We start from the raw sequence: 9015 nt of genomic DNA, 5'->3' as shown, positions 1-9015 counted from the left end.
TTAGGCATGAAATGTTAAAACAATCTGGAAGTGTAGGATCTCAAACGTGTCATATTTTAGATCATAAATTACACACCAGCCATGTTCATAGCTACATCTGATAGGGAATCAATTTATTCTGATGGGGTATAATTAAAAACACTTCACGGTCGTTTTCAATAAACGTTAACATTTAAGCTATTTTTTTGGACAAAGTATTAAGACACAAAATGCGTTTTATTTTCTGGTTTTCTTTTATGTTAAAAGATAATTTACTGGACTTTGAAGTGAAATTTCCATTTAAGACATTCCTAAGCTCCCCTTGCTGTTTGGGCATCTGTCATGCACTCAGAACCATCAGTGACGCTCTGTCCCCCACAAGATCTCACAAAGCTGGAAACTTCTGACTTGTCTGCAATGAGGATCAGTGTTAAAGCCTGGTATTCATTGCAAACATTTATTACATTTTTTTTAATGATGCAAACAACAGCAAGTCCCATCCATGTTGGAACAGCTCATTAGTCATGAGGGAATGAGAAGAGACACAAAGGGACAGAAACAGTATATTATGCGTAATGCTATTGTTTCCTTTAAAAAAAAAAAACAATACACGACAATCATTTCTTGTAGATTTTGGCATGTTCCCCCCTGTAGAGTAATAATGGTCTTAAAAAAATCTAAACAAGGCATGCATAATAGTTCTCGGTAATGCACATAGATCAAAGGATACCATTTATAAATACAAAGATCCATGTACGGTGTTCATGTACATTTCATACACATGGTCCCTTTCCTGAAGTTGTGTTAGCTACCTGTCCCCACTGTGGGACTGTGTCCTCCATTTCCACTTGGTCACTAGACGATCAAAGGATCTGAGCTGTTCTAATATCGATTTCACGTCTGTCCATTTACTCCTCTCATCGTTTACAGGGCGATCATGATCAGGTCATTAATTGCAAAGTTTTATTTATTTTAAACACAAGTCTTTGCATCAGCTGATCGTTGTGCTATCTACATTTGAGTTATAAGCCGGTATTGTTTCCTATTAAAAAACAAAAAATAAAAATAACTCCTCACCCCCCGTGCTTCTGTTTAAAAAGGGAGCCCACTGACGGCTTGGATCCAGTCAGAGCTACTCTGCCTACCAGACAGAAGCCTGGGACAAGAGTATATTAATTTATACAAAAGATATGGATCTAATTTATGACACACAACTACACCGTTCTTAGAAATGGAACAGCTTCATAGATTTTTAGCTGTATACATGACCTCATCTTTAATTTACTGAAACCATGTTAAAGACAGAAGTTTAAAAAAAAAGGACAAATCAAAACAGCGATTAAATATAATGTTGGATGAATTTTTTTACTGTTAAAAAAAAAAAAAGGTACTGCGATGTATACAACTATGCTGCTGCTCGCTTTCATTCGCTTCAGATGAGTTGTAGAGGGAGTGAAGGGGCTTGCTGATAAATCGATGAAATCATGTACAGATTTACATTTATGATGCATCTATCATTACACTCGAGATGGCAGGAAGGGAGGGACAGAGTGAAGACGACGACAGACACCATATAGAAAAGATTCATCCGTTTGCATGTGAACACACTTTGCTGTGGAGCCGAAGCTACGTTACGCTCTTACAAAAGAAAGAGGACAACAAATGTGACGGTGAGCCTTGATGTACGAATGCTGGAAGTGCGGAACCAAATGTTCGACCAATAAAAGTCTATTGGGATCGAGTTGTACTGGTTTCTCTGAAGACGGAGGCAAACTTGATTAACTGAACGTGGGGGCTAACTATGATGGTACTGGTGGAAACGGGGGGCGCGTCTTTGAGTGGTTGGATTTGGCGCCCCCCCTCTCAACGGTGGTGGTGGCGATGGCGGTGTTATCGTGGGGGCTTGGCCTCTTTAGTCGATGTACTGGGACAGCCAGCGGAAGCCCTCGCCGTAGCCCTGCCTCTTCAACACACTGCACATGAACACCTCCAGCGGTCTCGTGTTCAGCTCCTTTATGGGAATGTTTCCCTGAGGGGGGGGAAAGGCAAAGAGAATGTTACACAAAATTATCCTTTTTAGGAAAATGTAAAACAAAATCTTTTTACAGTAGTCCCTCGCTACTTTGCGGTTCGACTTTTGTGGACTCGCTCTTTCGGGGATTTTCAAAGTAAGATTGTACACGACACACGATCGTCAACTTTAATATTACTCATGTGATTGGGACAGTACGGGATGCTGTACAGTAAAAAGTTAATGAAAAAAAAATACTTTGGACAGGCGCTGCCATTTTGTAGTTTTCTCTCAATAAGCCTACTCTGTATCGCCACTCAAAAGGACTACAATTGCCAGAAGCCAACAGTGCCCCACCCAGAAGCCTGAGTTGGACTCGAGCTGGCCATCCAAAGGTACGGATCCCTCCAAAAGCTTTTTGGTGCTCAAGGGTTGCAGAGAGCCAACCAGAACCGGACCAGAACCGGCAGGGTAGCTCTGCCAAACCGGAACTGAGCCAGACCGGAACCGAGCCACTGTGTTCTGCAGAGCTGGTGAGTAAAATTTTGCAGTACTGTACAGTACATATATGCATGTTGTTAAAATGAAGAAGGTTTAAGAGTTTAGAACATTGCAAGAGTGTGGGAAGGGTTTATAAAGCCTTAAAATATATATATAAATACTAAAATAAATATAACATCCCTACTTCACAGAATTTCACTTATTGCGGGGGGGGGGGGGGGGGGGACATAACCCCCGTGATAAACGAGTGACTACTGTACTGTGCTTTGCAGGACAGTCTTCAACAAAAATATAAAAACATATGTATTTTCAACAAAGACTGTTGATTTTAAACTGTGAGATGGTCCAGCAGAGCATTTACTGAATCCATGTCTACTGACCACCCTCATATGAAGTCAGCAAGTTGGTCAAACCTCAAAAATAACGTGCAAACTTTATGGGATATTGTGAAATGTTATGCTCAGAGTATGTGGTCCGAACACCTCTCAGCTGTCCCACGTCACATTTTAGCTCAACATTTGTTAAAAATAAAAACGACAGTTATAGCCATTGTTGTGCTTTTGATGATCAGGTGGATGTTGCGGACGGTTGTAGATGTACAGCCTTTAAAGACTTTCTGGAAGTTTCATTAAAATCCATCCAGTTCGTTGAGATATTTTGGTGGCGGACACACACACACGAGCTAAAACATTACTGTCCAGGCAAGCCTTTCGAGCGATAACAAAATTCTCTCATTTTTCTTACATTTCTATTTCTACTATCCACAATTTTGTGTACTCACCTTTCCTGTCGTCTGTCCGTACAATCCAAACATTTCCCTCAGCCTCTCCTCACTTACGGCTTCTTGCCTGTCGATTTTGTTGCCCAGGATTAAGATAGGCACATTTCCGATGGTCTCATCTGTCATTAATGCCTAGGAAGATGAAGAACAAATATTAATGACAATAATAAGTTGATGGTTTGATAAAACAGAGTATGAGAAAAGCAGAATTAATTGTTGTCCCTATAAAAAGGTAAGGATTGATTACGTTCAGGGAAACTCAAAACACAAAGTGGTGTCTGTTTGATGTCAACAATATTTTATTTCCATACAGCATGTGATTTTCATGAGATTTTTTTAACTACCATGAGACAAGTAATTCACTAATAATGTCACCAATTCAAGTACCAAGCAAATGTAACAGAGGACATTTCTTTATTGTCTTTTAGAGTCCAGGTAACGTCTTAAGTCGTATATTTCAGTCTCAGGACGAACTGCCTGAGCTGTGCACAACTTTTACACCATCACAGAGGTGTTTAATGTGATGTGACGGCCGCAGGCTTTACTGTAGACAAGTTTCAACTGACACATTTTATTGCACCATGCTAGTTTGAATGCAGCACTCCAGCATTAAAACCAACCATCATTTTACGTGAAGTTGTGAGGGTGAACAGTTTTATTTTAATAAAAAAAAGGAGGAAGCAATTACTTACATCAAGCTCTGCTTTTGATTCACCCAGTCTCAGATGGTCTGCACAATCCACGAGGAAGACGATACCATTAATGGCAGGGAGGTAGTTTTTCCACACTCTGCGGGCTGCAGCATAAACCCAAATGATGATCAACACCTCGACTCGTCAATTCATGTTAGAAAACTCAAATATTAAAACCATATAAAATCATAGAATAATCAAACTGAAACAAAAGAACACAAACCTTGTGCGTGTCCTCCGAGGTCAAAAGTGGTAAAAGTCATGCCAGCGATGGTCAGCTCTTCTGACGCTGCAGGACAGAATTCAGACACGGAGCACAAATGAAAGCTTTACTTAATTTTGCAGATTGTACTTAAAAATTCATATTCACAACAATCTGCATGAATCTCTGCATGAAAAGGATTTCATGTGTGACAAAGCAGCAGCAACTCACTTGGGTGTAGAGTTGGCACATGCTGTCCCAATCTGTCATCTTTGAGCATGTGCAGTAGTGTCGTTTTGCCAGCATTGTCCAAGCCAAGAAATACTAACTTGCCGGATTTCTTGTACAGTCCTAAAATAAAACACAACAGCCTTTCAGACACAAGTTATAAACAATGGGCTAAAATTCAGTGCAGTAGTTGCTGAGCATCATCTTCAACACATAATCTTGAGCACCAACATCTAGCGAAATCTCACAAGAGATTGTGCATAAGATCATTTACAAATTGCCATAGCACAGTCTTTTCATCAGAGGGATTATTATAGGTTTAATATGCTGACATGAAAAGCAGCAAGTGATAAAAATTCCATCCAAGAATGCTAGGTCTTTTATTTTATTAATCCATTCTCTGTTTTGTTGCAATAATTATTAAATTAGAGATACAAAACGTGAACACAGCCTCACTAAAATTATGTTTTGCCATTCTCTACTGTGAAAAGTAAAAATAGCTGTGTGATTCTGCAGAGAAATTACACCTGGATTAGAAAAATCACTAGAAAACCTTTTTGGCTCATCTACTGTTTTAGCTAGCAATAAAACTTTTTTTTTATTATTCACTATTTTCAGACACTGCTGCCTTTCCGTTTTCTAAACATTACTCTGAGGAGATACATGTGAGAAAGCAAATGTCTGGAAGTGTTGAACGAGGTGCAATAAAGACGATTTCAGCCAAGTCTCATTCAATGAACAAAACATTTGTGAAAGTTCTTAAGGACTTGTGCACATCTTGATGTGATTTGTAGCTTTACTGTTGCAGATGTATCAATATGAAACCTGATCTGTGTGTTGCTGGAGTTCATGTAAGAAAATGGGTTTATTGACACTCATCTCAAGGTAACGTGTGGATTACTTTAACGTAGGATAAGAAGTACAATATTCAGCCACTCCTTGATGAGGTCTGTGTTTAACAGTCTGATTCAGCAGCACAGCGATACCCTGAAGATTTGTAAAATTTCTGATCGAGTCAGCTCTATTGAACCTTGTCATTACTCAAAGCAGCCCCGATGTAACCTGTCAAACTGGGAGAACAGGAACCGCTCTGGCATGCGGCTCACTCAAACTAGAACAGAGCACTCGAGAGAAGACCATCTGACACACATTAAAATATTTCCCTTCAGCTCTCAAATGGACACAGCCACCACACAAAGCCGAAAAGATTTTAAAAAATATATACATTTGTCTTTAAGAAATATATTCGTCGCACACATTCAGTGTGTTTATATGTAAAATTGGTGAATGTAGCCATTTTACAATATAAGTTGCATGTGTCGGTCCAATAAATAAACATTTCATAAGAATTAGACTGAAATTCTAGCCCTAACCCTAATTTCGATTTAATGTAAATTCATGTGTCAGAAGATAATCAGCACTCACCTAAAAACTGTAGTACGCTATTGAAACCGCTATAAATCCAATCAAATAGGAAGGACATATCCGGAGCTTTTCAATTCTGAAAGACAAAAAAAAAAAAAAAGCAAGACACATCAAACAGTGAGAAAACAATCCAAACAAAATGTGAGGAATAAAAAATAGAAAGCTTTAGTCAAATTGTCAAAAGGTTAACACATTACACTGAGTGTGAGAATTCTGCTACCTTTCCATTTTTCTTAATAAGTAAAAACGTTATTACCGGTAATCTTTTAATTAATATATTTTTACATTTTATATATTTTTTTTATTATGGCAGCATGATGGATTAGTGGTTAGCACTGTTGCCACACAGCAAGAAAGGTCCTGGGTCCAAGCCCTGGCTTAAACCTGGAGTCTTTCTGTGTGAAGTTATGGTCTCCTCGTGTTTGCGTGGGTTTTCTCCGGGTACTCCGGTTTCCTCCCGCAGTAAAAACACGCAAGTTAGGCTGCCTTCAGGCCCAGGCCTCCCTTGCAAATTAGATATGTGATCTCAGTGGGGTTTGCCTGGATAAATAAAGGGTAATGTTTGGGTTTTTACAGTGCACTAAGCCTTAGCTTTACTTCACACAGAATGAATTGAGAAACAAGTATCAGTTGTGGTGTTAAATGCATTTTTCAGCACAAAACAAGGAGCGAACAAGCTGCTTGACTGTTTTTGTAACAGAAACATAAAAACTGAAGAGCAAACCTGGATGATTATGTTCACAAACTAATTCAGATATTTCCAACCTCAACCCATCAAGCAGATACTATCAACGAATGATTAGAGGAATGAGTAATTTCTAGAGCCAATGATTGGCTTTTTTATAGCAACAGAAAATAAGTTTCAGAACCCTGATCGTGGGTCAACTAGCAATTTCTTAGCAGGCAACGTGATGCAAAAAGGTTGTTCCAACACACAAGCAACTGGCTTAACCTCTCACCCTGAAATTAAGCAGCCTTAGTTTTGATTTTTACAAGAAAAACAAAATGTATCCAAGAAAGAATTTCTTATAACAGCATCAAATCAACAGCTTCCAGATTATACATATCTTGTTTTAGCCTAAAAAGAAATACTTACTTTGTTCAAAAATATTTCTTTAGCCTCCTTTTAAAACAATAAATGCACAATTATGGCAGTCGCAGTGACTAAACATAACAGAAAGAAAGCCCACAGACAAAGCAAACGGATCTCTTTGTAAAATTAAGTAGAAATTTTCATCCCAAAAAGACAAGCCAGTTGTTTCCAGTTTAACCTACTTTCTCATCCTTTCATTTCATTTAGAGGCATCAGAATAACCTAAGCTGGGTGTCAACCTCTAGTCTTACTTACGTAACATGCAAACTTGAGGGTTAAAGTTTAAGGCAGACAAAGGTCAAGATCAGGCAAATACTGAAAGTGCCACCACACGTCAGCTGGTTTCATGTGGCGTGATGACCAACAAGTGGGAGAAGGCAGATTTCTTTATTTCCATGTTGCAAACAAAGAATTTGTCTAAGTGTCTCCAGAGCTCAACATGCCACAACTTAAGCATATGTTATGAATGAAATCAGACATTAGCTGCACCTTTGAGAATATATGCTGACTAGATTTTAACACTATTCTCCATTAGTAAAGACATTTTGTTCCCTCAGCACTTTCGTAATGATAAAAACTGCAAGTACTAATAATAATGTACTCACAGTTTGAGAATAATATTTATACATAAGCATCTCATAAAGATCCATTTTTAAAAAAAGATTTAATAAATTACTATTTCATTTTAGACTATGCATAGTTATTGTAAATTAATATAAATACTACAGGGACAATATGAATAAAGCATACTTGTTCTGTCTAATTACTGCAACCCTTTATCTAATGGGGACAGTTTTGTACTTTCCACGAGGTTCTGTGTAGGTCAAAATGCTAGAGAAACACCAAATCAAGTAAATGTTCAAGATCCTAGTTAAGATTAATTTAAAAAAAAACTAGTGTACTGACAGCTTTGTCAGAAGTCCAAAAATGGTGTTACTCCATTGTTTACACTGGCTTAAATTCTGTGATTTGTGGAAGTTGTATTACTTCCCTGATGAGACATTAAAATTCGATTAAAAAAATCGTTAAAATTTCAGCGAAGTAATTAAATCTAAAGACAGATTTGTACGCTACAATCTTCACCTTTGACCTGCACAAACGTGAAGACATTTATGTATTTTTAGGCCACCATTTGTTCCAAATTAGTGTCTGTCAACATGTAAATAGGACGAATTGATGACATTCAATAAATATGACAGTGTGTCAACATGTCCGCAGTGGTAATACAAGCCAATTGTTTACAGTGCTTCATTCGTAGACACGGATAAGTGAACGATTTTATTAAATTTACACAGGCTATCAAACTGGCTAACAGGAAACTAACCAGCTACGTGTCAATTTCTCCTGGCTACGTCGCATCTATGCTAGCTACGCTAGCTAATTAGCAGGAAAAATAGTTCGTCGATGCAGTAAAGACGTCGAGGTCCGTCCTGGTGTGGTGTTTTTCCATTAGTTTATTAACAAGGCTGTTAGCGTACACACAATAAGCGTCCAAGACTAGTTTATACTCAGTTCGACGGAAGTTCAAATTACACAACTTAGCCAACTTGGTTAGCAATGCTAATGTTAGCATCGTTAGCAGCCGGGGGTAGCGAGCTGAAAAGCCGAACGCAGAATTCCCTCTTAGAACAGGGCCGAGAAAACGTGGTGAAAGACCTACTTGTTGTTCAGGTGTAGATTGATTCGCCGAGTGCGTTCGTTCCAACAGTCACATCAATTAATCTCGGTCAAGAAGAGGAAAGCGGCTGTCTGATCGTCCCCAGCCCTTTTCGTGTTTTGTTACTGAGCCACGACACTGCAATGGCTGTCGGAGAACTCCGCTAAACTCTGCCCTGCCGCTTCCGGTTTATGTTCCACACTCATCGCTCCGACAGAGCCGCTCCTTCAACTCAAAACCCAACTCTCAGAATCTAATCTTTAGAGGGAGCAAGAGAGATGAAACCAAAACATCATTTTGTTTTGCAGCCAAAGCCACACTGTGAGGAACATTTAGGTCGACCTCATTAAAAAAAGTACTGTTTGTATTATTGTATCATATTTAATTAAAAGTGAATAAACACAACAACTCGAAAAAGTCACTCAAACGGTTGATGTTCAAGCAGT

General features: G+C 38.7%; 1 protein-coding gene across 2 annotated transcripts; it reads right to left on the bottom strand.

Annotated features, from left to right (window-relative positions):
• Window positions 1–422: 422 nt before the first annotated feature.
• sar1b (secretion associated, Ras related GTPase 1B) lies at window positions 423–8756 on the bottom strand. 2 transcript variants are annotated; one of them, XM_037687858.1, is made up of 8 exons: window positions 8573–8756; window positions 5820–5895; window positions 4398–4517; window positions 4188–4253; window positions 3965–4068; window positions 3273–3404; window positions 1853–2008; window positions 423–1805 (listed from the first exon to the last, which is right to left on the bottom strand). In XM_037687858.1, exons 2-7 carry the CDS (start codon window positions 5875–5877, stop codon window positions 1892–1894), a joined length of 597 nt encoding a protein of 198 aa, XP_037543786.1. In that variant the 5' UTR covers window positions 5878–5895; window positions 8573–8756; the 3' UTR covers window positions 423–1805; window positions 1853–1891. The 2 variants fall into 2 exon arrangements, with proteins under 2 accessions (XP_037543786.1, XP_037543784.1); XM_037687856.1 differs by having other exon boundaries at window positions 423–2008.
• Between the last annotated feature and the right edge of the window lie 259 nt (window positions 8757–9015).

The sequence above is a fragment of the Nematolebias whitei genome, chromosome 14 (assembly GCF_014905685.2).
Source record: "Nematolebias whitei isolate Nwh7 chromosome 14, NemWhi1, whole genome shotgun sequence".
NCBI classification, from domain to species: Eukaryota; Metazoa; Chordata; class Actinopteri; order Cyprinodontiformes; family Rivulidae; genus Nematolebias; species Nematolebias whitei.
Note: the sequence above shows the minus strand (reverse complement) of the source record. Positions and strands in the feature narration are given on the sequence as shown.

Bases quoted from the DNA above. Each gene is read 5' to 3' on its own strand.
- sar1b (XM_037687856.1), bottom strand. From the start codon at position 5,877: ATGTCCTTCCTATTTGATTGGATTTATAGCGGTTTCAATAGCGTACTA. The intron at 4,069-4,187 runs GTTTGTGTTCTT...TTTATGCTGCAG, and splicing joins CCTCGGAGGACACGCACAAG to CCCGCAGAGTGTGGAAAAAC. The intron at 2,009-3,272 runs GTGAGTACACAA...CCCCCCCCTCAG, and splicing joins ACGGACAGACGACAGGAAAG to GGAAACATTCCCATAAAGGA.